This window comes from Pteropus vampyrus, unplaced genomic scaffold, assembly GCF_000151845.1.
Source record: "Pteropus vampyrus isolate Shadow unplaced genomic scaffold, Pvam_2.0 Scaffold1, whole genome shotgun sequence".
Classification (NCBI taxonomy): Eukaryota; Metazoa; Chordata; class Mammalia; order Chiroptera; family Pteropodidae; genus Pteropus; species Pteropus vampyrus.
Genome location: NW_011888782.1, coordinates 3,762,250 through 3,777,134, shown reverse-complemented (window position 1 = coordinate 3,777,134; position 14,885 = coordinate 3,762,250). Strand labels below are relative to the sequence as shown.

Sequence of the window (14,885 nt, the reverse complement as noted above, 5' to 3'; positions counted from 1 at the left end):
CATTTCTGTACCCAGAGTAACAGCAGGTACTGTACTGTGAGTAATATTGCCTCAGACCTTATAGAAACAACCCAAATGCGTTTTTTATGTTGACTGAATCACTTGATGTCCTGCTTCTTGAACCCTCATGTCTGCCACAAAGATAGCAGGACCTAGCATGAATGAGAGAAAAGTTACTTGTGGTTCTAATATTCATGGTAAGACGTGCCAAAATCTAAGAGAATGTGAATGAAGAGAATTCAAGGAGAAGGAACTTCTGGAGAAGACCTTTCTCGCACATGTAGGTTCCAATAAGTGTGTTAGGGGTATGGGAGGAAAGGCCATGGGTTGCCTGCAGTTAGGTGACTAACAGGAATAGCATAAGATACTGTACATTATCTAACAGCTTTTGCCAAGTGATGTCAGCGAAAGGGGCAGAGCAAGGACCTCTGAATCTCGGTAAGAACAGTGACCTTTGTTATACTCACTCTAGTTGCATTCTTCATTCCAGCTCTGCAGTAGCCTTTGACAACAGCCAACATAGCCAATGCAGCCTAGCGGCCGCCAGAAAAAAACAAAACAAAGCCTCATTCCCAAAGGATTGTCATTATTATATTGTCCGTTATTGTCTAGAAAGTATTATAGACCATGAATATCCCTTATGAACACAAATGCAAAAATCATCAAAAATACTATCAAATTGAATCTATCAACACAAAAGAGCATCCACCATGACCAAACAGCATTTATCCCAGGAATACAAGATAGTTTTATCATACAAAAATAAGTCAATGTAATACCCCATGACAACACAGTAAAGGGGAAGAAACACCTGATTATTGATAGAGAAAGGGCATTTGACAAAATTCAACACCCTTTCATGATAACACTAGAAATAGAAGGAAACTTTCTCAACCTGATAAAGAGCATCAATGAAAAGCTGACAGCTAACATCAAACTTAATGATGAATGACTAAAAGTTTTCTCCCTAAGATCATGAACAAGACAAGATGTCCACTCTCACCACATCTACTCAACATTGTACTAGAGGTTCTAGCCAGAACAACTAGGAAAAAGAAGTAAAAGACATCCATATTGAAAAGAAAGAAGGTAATCTATTTGTAGATGACATGATCTTATATTAGAAAAGCCTAAGGAATCCACCAAAAAAGTAGTGCTAATAAGATCAGCAAGGTTGCTGTATACAAGATCAATATACAAAAATCAATTGTATTTTTATACCCTTCAATGGACAGTTCAAAACTAAAATTAAGAAAATTCCATTTATAATATCATCCAAAAAAAAAAAAAACCTGGGAATAAATTTAACAAAGAAAGCATAAAACTTGTACACTAAAAACTACAAAACATCATCGGAAGACATTAAAGAATAACTAAATAAATAGATACCACGTGTTCATGAATTGGAAGACAATATTGTTAAAATGGCAATATTTGCCAAATTGATCTATAAATTTAATGCAATCCCTATTAAAAATTCCACTGCCTTTTTGGCAGAAAATGATGAGCTGACACTGAAATTCGTGTGGACCTGCAAAGGACCCAGAATAACTCAACTTTAATAAAGAGAAATAAAGAGGACTCACACTTCCCAATTTTAAAACTCACTACAAAGCTACAGTAATCAGGATAGTGTGGTACCTGCTTAAAGATAGACATATAGATCAATGGAATAGAATTGAGAGTCTAGAAATAAATATATACATCTTTGGTCAATAGATTTCAATAAAGGTACTAAGACAATACGATAGAGAAAGAATAATCTTTCAACAAATGATGCTGGGATAGCTAGACGTCCACATGCAAAAGAATGAATTTGGACCCCTATCTCACAACATGTACAAAAATTAAATAGATCTAAATATAAGAGCTAAAACTATAAAACTCTTAGAAGAAAACATAACTATAAATCTGGATTAGGTATGTTTTCTTAGGTATGACACCAAAAGAATAAAAACCAAAGGGGGAAAAAAAGATAAATGGGACTTCATCAAAATTAAAAACTTTTGGGTATCAAAAGACACACTATCAAGAAAGTAAAAATACAACCAACAGAATGGAGAAAATATTTGTAAGTCATATATCTGATAAGAGTTTAATATCCAGAATATACAAAGAGCTCCTACGACTCAAAAGACAAGTAATTCAATTTTTTAAATGGGCAAAGGATTTTAATAATTTCTTTAAAGAAGATATACAGATGGCCAATAAGCACTTGAAAAGATGTTCAACATCATTAGCCATCAGGGAAATGCAAATCAAAATCATGATGAGAAACCACCTCGCAGCCATCAGGATGGCTATAATTTTGTAAAAGAGACAATAACAAGCATTGGCAAGAATGTGAAGAAATGTAAACCCTAATTCATTGCTGATAGGGATGTAAAATGATGCAGCCTCTTTGAAAAATAGTCTGGCAGTTCCTCAAATAATTAAACATGGACTTAGCATATGACCCAGCAATTCCACTCCTACGTATATATCCACGGAACTGAAAACAATATGTTCACACAAAAACTTCACATAAATGTTTGTAGCAGCATTATTTATAATAGCCCGAAACTGGAAACAACTCAATGCCCATCAACTGATGAATGGATAATCAAAATCTGTTATAGCTATATAACGAAATATTATTCAGCCATAAAAAACAATGAAGTACTTACACATAGATGAACCAACCTTGAAAACATTACACTAAATGAAAGAAGGCAGGAACAAAAGGCCATATATTGTATGATTCCATTTATATAAAAAGTTCAGAATAGATAACTCCATAGAGATAGAAAGTATAATAGTGATTGCCAGAGGATGAGAGAAGCAGGAATGGAAGTGATGGGGGTACATTTCTTTTTGGGGGTGATGAAATATTCTAAAAGTAATTAGCGATGGTATTTGCATGACTCCGTGAATATACTAAAACCATTGATTTGTACGCTTTAAAGCAGTGAATTTTATGGTATGTAAATTACATATCAAAATAGTGGAAAAGCAATTGTGACATTTGAAATTACTGAAACCCTGAATACTGAGTAATTGACCATATTAAGGAAGTATAGATAATGTCCTCTAAGTATGATAATAATAATGCGGTTATGCTTTTAAAAGTAGTCCTTAACTTTTAGAAATACTGGAATATTAACAAATGAAATGATAATTTCTGGAATTTACTTTAAATAATAATGAGCTTTCACGTTCAAAACTGATTTGTGAAACCTGCAACCTAGTGCTAATGGCCCTGAAAAGTAACCAAGCTGCCCCTGAATTCAATTTGTGACTTCTTTTGCACTTCATTAATAGAATAGACTCAGAGTCTTACTTGGAGTGTAGCATTCAATTCACCTACTACCCATTTCACAAACCCAATTTGGGGAAAAGAGAGGACAGAGCCAAAGAAATTAGGACAAAATTGAGATATGCCATAAATACCTTGAATGTTTATGCTCTGCTGGGTGCTGGTTCTCTAGATGGGAGGAGATGTTTTGTGATTGTGGCTCTTAAAAGGGTGAAGGCTAAAAATAGTTTCCTAAAAACTCAAGAGTCATTATATGGAAAAAATTGTATGCACATATATTTTTTAATTAGGAAAAATGTTTCAAAATGGTAGTTTTAATGTTTCAAAATGGCAGATGGTATTTGCATGACTCCGTGCAAAATTGTCAGCAATTGTCTAAAATTGTCAGCAATTCTTTTTACATATACCTATTCAACAGCCTTCCCTATCTGTACTGTTTAGTTTCTCCTTCACAAATGTTAAAAAAATGACTGGTTTACATTGCCTCCAAATTTAGATGGCTGCAAAGAATAAGGAAATATAAACATAGGTATAAGCATATTATATATTTACCAAGGTTGATGCTCCACATTTGAAGGGAGGTCTATGGAAAAATTGAGTTTTGTTTAAACGGCAATGTTTTGCTTATAGAATTGTATTTGATAAGAGTTACTATCAAGTAAAAGCTTGTGTCAGTTTACATCAAATGTATGCAGTAACATTTTTATTACAAAGTAACATATTATAGTAGAATATTTAGAAAGATAAGCAAAAAGGAAGAAACAATACCATCTGTAATCTTACCACTAGGAGATAAACACCAAAGGTAATTTTATTTTTCTAAATCTATAATTATGAATATGAGCCATCTTTTCTAAATGGGATTATATTATATATTTTGTTTATAACTTGCTTCTTTACTTGCTATATTATAAATTTCTTTCCATGTCAATATATTGTATATAAATACAAAATAATAACTACACGTGGTGTTTAATGGCTTCCTAGTGTTCCCTTTTAAGGCACTGTATACCGAATTATAGCTCCAAGAGAAACAGAACCAATAAGATAGGTAGAGTATATACATATATAATATATATAATTATATAATAGATAATAGATAATTATAATTATATAGGAGATTTACTATAAGAACTGACTCATGCAGTTATGGAGGTCAGAAAGCCAGAGCCCCAAGAAAGCCAGTGGTGTCGTTCAGTCTGAGGCCTGAGAATTAGAGGCGCCAATGTGTAAATCCTGCTGAGTCCAAAACCCTGGAGACCAGGAAACCAAGGGCAGAGGGCAGAGATGGATGCCGAGGCTCAAGCCCAGAGAGCCAGTTTGCCTTTGCTCCATCCACTTTTTCTTCTATTCAGGCCCTCAACGGAGTGGATAATGCCCACTCGCATCGGGGAGGGTGATCTTTACCCAGTTTATTGATTTTAAATGCTAATCTCTTCCAGAGCCATTCTCTCAGACACACCCAGAAATAATGTTTTGCCAGTCCAACTGACACTTAAAATTAACCATCACAGATATGGAGGCTGTTATGTTTTATGTGGAACCAAAATGTGGAAAAGCAGAGGGAGCAGTGTTCAGAAGCAAGAATACAAATGTATCTGGCCTGGGAATCCGACGAGGGAAAGAACGGCTTTCCTGAGTCATCATCCGGTTGGTGAGAAGGTGGATGGAAGCAGAACACAGGAACAGCAGCCTCGAGGCGGACCTCCTAAATGCCTGGGGAAGCACTGCCCGAGTGGGAAGCACTGCCCGAGAGAGAGACAAGAATGTGGGCTCTGGAGGCAGACTGCCGGCAGGAATTCTGACTTTGCCACCTCCTGGCTGGGTGATCCTCTGCAAACAGCCTAATTCCACCGCCCCCGCCTCAGTTTTCTCATCCGTAAAATGGGATTAAGAAAGATATCTCATAGTTATTAGAAAGGTTAAATGAGTCACTATGCCTGGACATAGGATGCACGCAATAAATAAAAATCGATAACAATATAGCAGCGTACTTTGAGGTAGAGTTAAAATTAGCCACAGATTCTTTAATGCTCCTCCCACTGATGGGTGGGGTCTGTGTTTCCCGCCCTTACAGTAGGTGGGGTCTGCAGCAACTTTACTAATAGGATGCGAAGAAGCGCGGCTGAGCTCGTTTCTGGCCCCAGCCATCAGAACTGGCAGCTTCTCCTTCCTGTCTCTCATCACGTTCTCTCTGGGAACCCTGAGATGTCCTGTTAGCTCCTGTGACTTTCATGCTGTAGGACCAGATGGAGAGGCCCAGCGGAACCTTCCAGCTGCCCCTGTCAGCGTGCCAGGCACGGGCTTGGAGGAACCATCTCGGAAGTGGGTTCTCCAGCCTAACCACTCTCGCTAGAAAGAGACCAGCTGCACAACTATGCCCTTCCCCAATTCCTGACCCACAAACTCATGAACAAATTAAAATGATTATTTCAAGTCATTAAGTTTCAGAGTAGTTCTGTTACTTAGCAACAGATAATCACAACACTGATTATGAAAATCTAAACATGTTAAATGAGTTGGGAAAGGGTGGGTAGCCTCCAGCCTGGGGGAGGGAGATGATTCATATTGTAAATGAAGTCTTTGTTTTACTGAGTGTTCTATAATAAGAGCTTCCTTGTCTGTAGGAAAGCTGTTTACTTCCTTATTTACTATTTTAGAAACAATGAGGAAAAGGAATGAGTGCCCCCAAGGGAGTTTGAGTTGAAATCATCTAGCTAACCCCTTCCTTTACAGACAGAGCCAGGACCTCAGGCCTGCAGAGGCGGGAAGGTGCTCCAGGTCCCATGGCAAGTCGTGGGGAAGCCAGACCTGATCTCTACATTAGTCTCAAACCAGCACTTTAAAAATAGTATTTAATTTCTTATTCTGTTTAATTTTTTGTTGAACTGCTTTGCAGGAACAAATCTGTTTTGTGATATATGTCCATTTTACATATTCAATGTGTATTGCCCATCCCTAGGAAAGGTCTGAAACGGAATTTCACAGGGGTCTGTAGAATACAGAGGCCAAATTGTGGTGTATTAATTGCAAAACGATGAAATTCTTTATCCTTTTTAGATTCATTTATAATGCTAAAATAATGGCTCTTATTATAACTTTGTCTGTATTCCATCAACCTGATGATTACCCTTACACATGTCACACCCTCAGGGTGAGTCACCCCCCAACACTGAGCAGTTTAAATGAAATGCACATTACAGTTCAGAGGACACAAACTTTTTAAAATGGTGACTGAAAAATTTGGATTGCAACCATTCTTTGAAGATGTGTCTTTTTACTGAAAACAAATGACTTTTAGTTTTCTGAAAATGTAAAGTGTTTTTTTTTTCTTTTGACGTGTTTGATAGTCTCTTAAAAACTGACGCAGGACTATATTAGAAAATGTTAAGCTTAAAATAATCTCAAAGAATTACTTTCTTTTTTTCCCTTAAATTGTTATTTATTTTATTATAAATTAAAATTTTTTTTTTCTTTAAAATGCTGTTTTTCACATCCCTCGGTAAGGCCTCATGACTGGTCATGAGGTATGAATGATTTAGGAGGGGTTGAGGCTTCTGGAAGCCACCCATCAGCAGCCAGAGGAATCATTTTAATCAACCATGTCATTCTTCTGCTCAATAGTATCCATGTGCTTCCCATATAAACCCCAGCCGCTACCATGGCCTGTGAGGCCTGCACACCCAGGCCCTGCCTCTCTTTCTGAATTCATGGCTCCTTCACTCACCACAGTGTGGCCACACTGGCCTCTTTTAGTTTTTAATTTGTCAGTTCTTCAAATATGAAAAACTTCTAAAATCAATTATGGCTATCATTTGTTGCATACCTCAAAACTTAATGGCTTAAACAACAATCATTTATTTCACTCACGCATCTGCAGTTTGGGCCGTGTGTGGTCAGGGCTGGAGGGGAGAGGGGGTGGGGCTCGTCTCTGCTCTGCAGGCTGGGGCAGTGCATCTGAGCACCGGAGGACCTGCTTCCAAGAGGAGCCCCTCAGATGGCTGGGAAGCAGGCCCTGCTGTCAGCTGGGAGCTCGACTGGGCTGGGGGCCAGAAGCCTTGATTTCCCTCCTCGTGAGTCTCCCCATGAGGCCTCTGTTTCTGCAGAATATGGTCTTCGTGTTCCAAGGGGGAGAGCCTGGAGAGAGAGCCCACAGGAGCAGCGTCATCCACCGTGACCTAGCTTTGGAAGTCACCAGTGTCACGTCTGCCTCATTCTGGTCATCGAGGCAGTACCCAGGGTCAAAGGAAGAAGCATAAATCCCACCTACCTCTTGATAGGGACTGACAAAGGTCTGGAAGAGTCAGTGGGACCGAAAATATTGTCACAGCTATTTTTAGAAAATACAGTCTTCCATAACAGCCTTTACTGATGTGTGTGTGTGTGTGTGTGTTTAAATCCTGTGTGTATATGAACACTAGATAATAAGCTCTCTCTAAAAGTAACAGTCTTTTCTTATGTGACTGACTGCATACTCTAGGATTTCTAGCACAGTATTTTACAAGGAGCAAATGTTTAATTTTCACCTGATTTTATGTGAGTCATAAGATACTCATGGTTGGACAAACAATTTTTAAAGAATTAGAACCCCCAGATGCATCTTATCTTAAAGTCACACTGTGCAATTTTGTCTTTCTTGGATTATTCAGGAATCACTTTAGAACCCTACAGTTCTTCCAGGTCAATGGGACGAGTTTCAACCATTACATTCAAAGAAAATGTAAAATGCTGATCCTTTACACTTCCTGTCGGTATGTTTCGAATGGAAATAAGAAAAGTGGAGTCTTCCCTTTAGTGTACTGATATCTTTAGTTAACACACTAGGATTCTACTGTGATAGACTCGGGATTCAGAAGAGAAACTACAAGCCAAGCCTTGAGGTCAAAGGACACAGTATCTAAGATTTCATTCTGCCTAAATCAGATGATAATATTTCAGAAATTGTAAACACTTAAAGTATTGATAAAATGGATCATCGAGCTTGCTTGGACCTTTCAATGTGGTGGAAAGTTTGATAAAGACATGTGCAGTAAACATAAAAAGAAGCAACCGTCCTACATATTTTATTCAAAAACGTTGAAGCACCACATTAAAAGATTACAGGAGCATTCCACTGTGAGTTTTCTCACATTGGAACTGAAAAAAGGGATTATTCTTGAAATAATTGCAAATAAATTAATTAGTTCAATAAATTTTCTTGTATGAAAAACAGGAATAAAGAATGGTAACAACTACATTCCTATCAATAAATACCCTAAACGGAAAAGAATTAAGTGCTCCAACCAAAAGATAGAGTGGCTGGAAGGATAAGAAAACAAGACCCCTACGTATGAAAAAGAAGGGGATGGAACAAGATATTGCTTTGATGGACCTAGAAGATATTTAAGTCAGACAAAGGTAAACACTATATGATTTCACTTCTATGCAGAATCTAAAGAATAAAAAGAACAAACTAATTAAAAACAGACTCACAAATATAGTGGACACTTTGGTGTTGGACAGAGAGGAAGGGGGTTTGAGGGGCTGAGAGAATGGGGTAAAGGGCTAAAGAAGTACAAATTAGTAGCTGCTGGATGGTCATGGGAATGGGGAGCACAGCCTAGGGAATGCAGTTAGCATTAATGCAGGGTGGAGGGTCAAGGGAAGGAGGGAGCAATTGAGGGGATCATTTTATTAACTATATAGATGTCTAACCAATGTACTGTATACTTGAAAGTAAATTAAAAAAATAATTTAAAAAAATAAGCTTTCTGCATTCCCATGAAGTCTTTCATGAACTCTCAAAAGTACATGGAACCTGATGAAAGGCAATTGCTTAACTATAAATTATATTTCCCTACTACTTTGTCTTTGGCTAAATAAAAGCAGGGTAATATGTTTGAATGATTAAAAGGTCACCCAGACAGGGTGATAATGTGTTGAAAACCAGAGAAGAGATGACAGTTCTGGGTCAGCAATCCAGAAACTAGCTGTGCCTTGGTCCTGGGGCGGGATCTCCACGTTCTAGCTCTGTTACTGGGGTGCTGTTTGGCCTTGGGCAAGCCCCTGCCCTTCCAAGCCTCAGTTTCCTCTTTTATAAAACGGGCGCACTTGCCTGTTTCAGAGATTGGTGTGAGGAGCTGAAGTCTAGGGCCTGCACACCTGCTTTGGTCTCACACTTGACCAAGATCAGAATACGCTGCTGGGCACTGGCCCGAGCTTCTGCTCCAGCAAATCTGGGGTGGAGCCCAAGAATTTGTGTTTCTAACACGTTCCGAGGTGCTATTGGTTTGGGATCACCCTTTGAAAAACATTGGTCGACATCACACCAGGCTGGTTGATGACTCTGCCTGGCGCGTGTGTATGCCTTCTCTTCTTGTAAGGGCATCTAACATGTTGGATTAAACGGTCACCCTACTCTAGTGTGACCACGTGACCTCAACTTACATCTTAATCATATCTACAAAGACCCTCTTTCCAAATAAGGTCACATTCTGAGGTCTGGGGGTTAAAACTTCAACATACCTTTTTGGGGGACATAATTACCAATAACACCCTCCATCTCCAGTGAAAGCTTCAGCTGACCACAGCCCTGGCTGTCATCTTGACGGCAGCCTCATGAGAGACCTTGAGCCAGAACCACCCAGCGAGTCTGCTCCCAGATTTTTGATGGACAGACACCATGTGTTAGTCGTGTCCGTGATTGTTGTAAGCCAGTAAGGCTGGAGGTAACTGTGTGGGAACAGGCAGCAAATACAAGGAAGGAGACTTGGCATTGAAAGACTGAAGGCCTCCACAGCAGTCCTGCTCACAGATCCTCATGTCACATCAGCATTTGTTTTCGATCTGGACATTTTTGCATGACATTTCATACTAGTAAAACTTTTTTAAAAAGTTCTGCAATGTATAAATCCATTTCGTTGAGAAAACATTTATTTAGTTTGAGCAGTTCTGAATTTCAATTGCAAATCCAAGCGGCTGAGTCACCATCGTGCCTCTCTGAGCAGAGCTTGGGTGCCAGGCCACCACAGAGTCTACCGACCTGCATTCTGACTGGCTGGTCTTTGGCCAGGTGCCTAATTCTGGTCCAGTGTGCAATGGTCACAAGCTACTAAACAGGGCTACCTGTGGGTAAGGGGTGGCCCAGGTGGGTTTCCCGCAGCAGGGGCTACCTCCAGGCTCGCCCCTCAGGCATGAGGGCCGAACGATCTGCATGCAGGGCATGGTTTGCCTCCTCTAGAAACAGGCCTTTTTTAAGTGCAGTGTGAACACAGCTCATTTGTCTCTCACTTCCTCTGTGAGGAAAACCACAGACAGGCACAGCTGCACCTACATGAGAAACCGCATGAACCAAGCCACTTCCCCCAAGTCTGATTCAACCAAAAATACATTTGATTTCTTGCCTGTGTTATAGTCAAGACTGCCATTTGCTTCCTGAATTTCAGGATCACAGTTGACAAAAACATATCGCAACCATGAGTCATAGGTGCATTTTTTTTTTCCTGGAAATGATTTATTTTACTCATGTTCCTCTCCTCCACTTCGCTCTGCCATCTGGCAGCTACTTCTTTTGATTGTAAAAATCATTTCGTTTCACCACCATTATTTAGTTCTCCCCTCATTTCTACTTCATGGGCAGATTGTTCTGAATTGTTGGTAGAAAGTAACTCAGGAAAAGTTCTAGGAGTTCTGCTCAGGAGGACAGAATGCGTATTCGGCAGGCGCTTCATAAATGTTTATTGGGTGAAGTAGTTCCCCCAAGACTGTATTTAGGACCAGACCCTCTGTCTCTTTCTCAGGCTGATTTCAATCATCTTGGCATGAGGAACAAAGTGCATTTTTAAGATAATTTCTGTTTCTCTGGGGCATGGGGCAAGGAAGCTAAAGGGGTGGCTGACAACCACACCAGGAGCCACATGCTGCCTGCCGGCTCACTCCCCAGGGAGGCGAGCTCTGCTATCTGGTGGGAGAGGTCCCACTCCCACCCCAGGAGGACTTCCCAGGGCTTCCTCAGGAATCCGAGTTGTTCCTGTGTATTCCCTGAAGATGTGATTCATTCCAGGCCTTTGCGGGCTGGTGGGCAGTGAGTCAACAGGGACTTGGCTTCTTTCCTACATGGATTATTCAGTACACATTCTATGAATGAGAAAACTGGGGCATTACAAGGTTTAAACAAATTGTCCAAGGTCTTCCTGGTGCAAGGTTAACCGTGAGACCAAGGCAATAAACCTGGAGAGTCTGATTCTAGGATCTGTGCTCTTTATTATCCTGCCTAAAAGCCAGAAAAAGTCCTGGACTTTGCAGGGGAGTGGGAAATAAATTTCATTTTTTTACCTTATGTAATTATATATGTATGCATATACTGTTTTCAAAAACCTAATTTAAAGAGGGGATAAAACTAAATAGTCACAACATTGACTAGACAAGCCACAGGTGACTAATTATCCATGCTCTTTAAAAATTTTACACTTTAATGATTGGAAACAGTTACTAGGCAGAGTCAAAATGATGCTGAAATGTCAGTTATAAATAATTCAGAAATCAGTGGCCTAACAATGTCTTTACACACAATATGATTTTGCATCTAGAATGAATATGGTGAGCTCCTTACTCTGTACCAGATAGGTTCTCCAAAAACACCTGTTGGGTGATTAAATCACGAATGACTAAAGCAGGCCAACCTCTGTGGCAGGTATCCCATCTTCTCTTCAAGAGGTGGGCTGCCTCTCTGCAAAAGGAAGGCCCTCCTGGGGGCGAAGTAGATTCTACCAGCATCATTCTGTCCTGCACAGTTGGGCAATCATAAGGCTCTTGCCCAAAGCTAGTGTGATTTATTAAGGTCTCTGGAATCCCTAGATGAGACACGTTGTGCAGAAAGAATCCTATTACTCATACCTTCCCACTGCTGCCCCTCTCTTCAGCACTTTTTTCCAACCCCCCCCTCTTGCCAGTTATTCCAAGCTCTGCCTGAAACATTCCGTTTACCGAAAGGCAGATATGAGAAAAACTTCCCTTCTGTTTTTAAAGCTGCTTCAAGATCCACGTTTCTGGTGTTGCTGGTGGCTCTGGTGTTATCACTTCATCTGAATAGACTTCTGGTCGATCAGCATGGAAATGGGCCCCTCGGCAGCCATTTCTAATGCAGCTTTTGCTCTGAGTTTGTTTCTTCCCTTAGAAAATGTTGGAGGCTTGTGAAATACTTGTATGTCTTAGGTGTCACTGATCAACAAAGAACAAGAAACATATAGACACACACCTCACTGATTTAAGGATTTATAAAATATAAACTGTAATTTTTTTCACTCTTAAAACCAGTTGTACAGTAAGAGATTTGCTGGAGGAAGGTGTGGCTTGAAAAAGATAAATGTGGGTAGAAAATACCAGAAAACATCTCAATAATTTCCACTTAAGAGGACATTTCATACTAGACACACTGGGGGAATCAATCTGTCTCCCCTACTTCTTCCCCCAGCTCCCAGGATGGGGGAAGAGGTGGTCCCGGTGCTTGTGAGCTGTGGCCTGTGCAAGTGCAGGGCTGTCCATGCAGTGGCCACTGCCCGCCCCACACTTCTCCTAATCCCTCTCGTACAACCGCCCATAGAGGGCCGCCGTCACTAGGCCAGAGGACAGTCTCCTCTTCCTCAGGAAATAGTGGTCATTCTCCCAGCCGAGCTGGTCAGGGGTTTCCAGGGTCATCCCTGAGGTCAGGAGCAGAGGAAAGATATAGGAAGTACTGAAGTTCCCCCAAAGGTGAAACTCAAATACCCCCGTCGCCTCTGTGATCTCTTGCCCACAGGTGTCAAAGCCAAGACCCCCACACTTGACCAGGGCGCAAACTTGAACATAGTAAGTGCCGTGCACCGTGTGAAGGTCATCAAAGACCCCCAGGGCATACAGCTCTTTGGACAAAGTGGGCCTCTGGTAAAGTAAATGACAGCAGAGGCCATTTGCACAAACTCGGAGATAGCCTTCCATTTCCTCTACTGGGACCAGGGTAAAATCATCATACATCATCTCAGAGTGAAACGTGAGAGGTGCGTTCATGTTCCATGTGGTGGCTCTATCACAATGGACTTCCTGAGAATCCTTCTCACAGTATGGATCACCTGCCAAGATTTCCAAAAACTTACTATGGGATGGGTCCATTTTATCTGTGGCATTCTCTATACTAACGAGACTCTGTGGATTTTTGGATACCTGGGCAATTATAAGGTGACCTGTGAGGTTTTCCATGTCATGGTGCCAAAAAGACTTCAGAGGGGTGTGTATGCCACTTCCAGTCATCCCCAGAAATGGGTGGTGGATGTTAGCAGCCAGGAAATTGACACCAAAGGCTATGGCGAAAGCACTCTGAATCTGAATAGCTGCCAAGAGTGGGAGCTGGTTCATCCAGGCAGCCGTAAACACGATGTGCTTCACCTCAGTGTCTCTGAGGAGTCTGATGGCAGGGTCAAAGAACAATATATCAAAGCAAGTGAAGACGCCAAACTTGCCAGCAAAAGGCGTATCAAAGATGATGTGATCTACATGGAGAGGAGTATCAAAAGCTGCCTCAAAATAGAGGTTGTGTTTGCGGTAGCGGTCCACAAGGGTTCCATTATTGCTGAACACGACATTTGTGTTAAACTGGTATCTTCCATCACTTGGGCACCCTTGGTCACTGCTATGACAAGGCTGCTTCGTCCCGAGATTGGCCACTAGGAACATATCTCCCTTGATGGCCATACAACTCAGGCGCTGGAGGACCTAGAGGGAAAAAAAGGTATACATAAATGCATAAATAATGGAATTTTTAAGTCCTGCCTTTTGCATTATAATTTTAAAACAGGAAAGTCCCTGTATTGTGTCCAATAAAAACAAATCACTACTGAGAAACTAAAGGATATGAACAGGTGATCCACAGAAGAACAAATACAAACATGAGAAGATGCTCAACCTTATTAGTAATAAGGAAATCCAAATTAAAATAATAATGAGATATTTTTCACCCTTGTAAGACTGGCAAAAATTGAAAAGATGATTCTATCTTACATTGACCAAAGGGTTGGAAAACAGGCACTCATACACTATTACTGGGGATGTAAAGTGAAAAAAGTCTTTTAATGGTGAAATTTGGTACTCTTTAAAATAATTTTAAAATGTGCATATCCTTTGCTGAGAAATTCCATTTCTAGCAATCTTACCTTACAGACATGTTTACAATAGAGAAGAACTTAGACATGTTTATAATACTATATGTATAAGGATAGTCATTGAAACATTGTTTATAATAGCAAGAGTTTAAAAAATAACCATATAGCATGCTAAAAAAGAGGATGTCGATAATTATAAAATGAATAAAAGAATATAGTTGGACGCCCGTCAAATTGTTGATGGCAGTTTCTCTAGGAAAGAAAATAGAATGAGGGGTGGGGTGGAGTGTGGTAAAGGTGGGCTTTCATTATTTTTTACTTCTGTTTGTTTAATAAGAATATATTTACTGAATGTGCCCGATCCCGTCTGATCTCGGAAGCTAAGCAGGGTGGGGCCTGGTTAGTACTTGGATGAGAGACCACCTAGGAAGACCAGGTGCTGTAGGCATAAAAAAATAAAAATAAAAAAAGAGAAGGGA

At 40.3% G+C, this 14,885-nt stretch overlaps 1 protein-coding gene and 1 long non-coding RNA gene across 2 annotated transcripts; both read right to left on the bottom strand.

Annotated features, from left to right (window-relative positions):
• Positions 1 to 7,188: 7,188 nt before the first annotated feature.
• LOC111739491 lies at positions 7,189 to 7,630 on the bottom strand. The gene is made up of 2 exons (XR_002780294.1): positions 7,566 to 7,630; positions 7,189 to 7,432 (listed from the first exon to the last, which is right to left on the bottom strand). It is a non-coding gene; the product is annotated as an uncharacterized LOC111739491 (long non-coding RNA).
• Positions 7,631 to 12,531: 4,901 nt separating this feature from the next.
• BTD (biotinidase) lies at positions 12,532 to 14,016 on the bottom strand. Its single transcript, XM_023530597.1, has one exon. The coding sequence runs from the start codon at positions 13,997 to 13,999 to the stop codon at positions 12,848 to 12,850; it is 1,152 nt and encodes a 383-aa protein (XP_023386365.1). The 5' UTR covers positions 14,000 to 14,016; the 3' UTR covers positions 12,532 to 12,847.
• Between the last annotated feature and the right edge of the window lie 869 nt (positions 14,017 to 14,885).

Coding starts and splice junctions, on each gene's coding strand:
- BTD (XM_023530597.1), bottom strand. CDS start 13,999: ATGGCCATCAAGGGAGATATGTTCCTAGTGGCCAATCTCGGGACGAAG.